Below are 1477 nucleotides of genomic sequence, written 5' to 3' on the forward strand. Positions count from 1 at the left end.
GTGGGCCTCAGGCCCAGGCTCTGAGAACCAGGGATTCAGGACTTTCTGGCTAGGGCCCCCAAGCTAGGCACATAATAATTGCTTTTATTGTCATTGTTATTAGTGAGGCGGGAAGGAAGAGGTTACCCAAAGGTGATCTGGAAGCTCTGGAGTGCGAAGGCCCTGGGGCTCTAGCAGGTCCCTAGCTCCTTTCTACATCAGAGATCAAAATTCACTGGGTTTTCCAGCCGGACAAATGGAAAGGGAGGTGTCGCGTCCCCCCACCCCCACCCCCGGCTAAGAGTCAAGCAGGCAATCAGGACCCAAACTCTCTCTTCCTTGAGAATGTCCCAGCGCCCAGCGGCGGCCCCCCTAGGTTCTTTCAGAGGGAGACTCGGCTCGCCCAGGCCACCCGAGGGCCGGCAGGTGAGAAAGAGGAGGCGCCGCGTGGCCAGAAGTGGGGAACCGCGCGCACCTGCCGCAGGTGAGGCCCAGCCGTGCGGAAGGGGGCGGAGCCACCGCCGCGGCGCTCAGGTGAGCCGACCCCCGGCTCCGGGAGCCTGGTCCCGCGAAGGCGCGGACTGCTTTCCGGCCCCGGCGTGGCGACCCACGCTGCAGGCTGCGGCCCCTGCGGCTCCGAGTCCCGCGCGGCGCCGCGGCCCCAGGAGGACATTCGAGGCAGCCGCTGCATTGGAGGCCCGGGGTCCGTTCGGTATTTGAATAGCACAAAGGAACCGCCTTGGTCTGATTGGCCAGCCGAGTGGCCCCGGGGCGGGTAGCGGCTGTCATTCGGGAGGCTCTGGGCGTTCCTATTGGCTGAGATGCTGAGGGGCGGGGCCCTGCTACCAGGCTAAATAGCTGGGGCCGGGGCTGGCCGAAGCTCATTGCTTTGGCGCCGTCTGGGGAGCGCGAGCCTGCGGGTGGCGCGCGGCGCATGGTGGCGGCTCCTCTCGGAGCGCAGCCGACCCGCTGACCCGGGCTCCGTTCCCGGTGCCCGGCGCGTCCCGGCGACCAGCTCGAGGCACCAACAGCAGCAGCAGAAGCGGCTGCTCTGCGGCCGGCGGCTCGGCAGGAGCATGGAGTGCGCCCTGGACGCCCAGAGCCTGATCAGCATTTCCCTGCGCAAGATCCATAGCTCCCGGACCCAGCGCGGCGGCATCAAGCTGCACAAGAACCTCCTGGTGTCCTACGTGCTCCGCAACGCGCGCCAGCTCTACCTGAGCGAGCGCTACGCCGAGCTCTACCGGCGCCAGCAGCAGCAGCAGCAACACCAGCACCAGCAACACCAGCAGCAGCAGCAACAGCACCTCGCGTACGCGGCGCCCGGAATGCCGGCCAGCGCGGCCGACTTCGGCCCGCTCCAACTTGGCGGCGGCGGGGACGCGGAGGCGCGCGAGCCGGCCGCCCGGCACCAGCTGCACCAGCTCCACCAGCTCCACCAGCTGCATCTCCAGCAGCAGCTGCAGCAGCACCAGCACCCGGCGCCCAGGGGCTGCGC

The 1477-nt window shown here is 68.0% G+C and overlaps 1 protein-coding gene across 1 annotated transcript in view; it reads left to right on the top strand.

Moving 5' to 3' along the window:
- Positions 1 to 855: 855 nt before the first annotated feature.
- Positions 856 to 1477, top strand: part of Ier5l (immediate early response 5 like) — a 1595-nt gene continuing 973 nt past the window's right edge. Inside the window, exon 1 of the mRNA XM_029560229.1 lies at positions 856 to 1477. This exon is cut by the window's right edge and continues 973 nt beyond it. Within this exon, the coding sequence (XP_029416089.1) occupies positions 1056 to 1477 (422 nt within the window). The 5' untranslated portion in view covers positions 856 to 1055.

The sequence above is a fragment of the Nannospalax galili genome, unplaced genomic scaffold (genome assembly GCF_000622305.1).
Source record: "Nannospalax galili isolate Female #2095 unplaced genomic scaffold, S.galili_v1.0 scaffold290, whole genome shotgun sequence".
Classification (NCBI taxonomy): Eukaryota; Metazoa; Chordata; class Mammalia; order Rodentia; family Spalacidae; genus Nannospalax; species Nannospalax galili.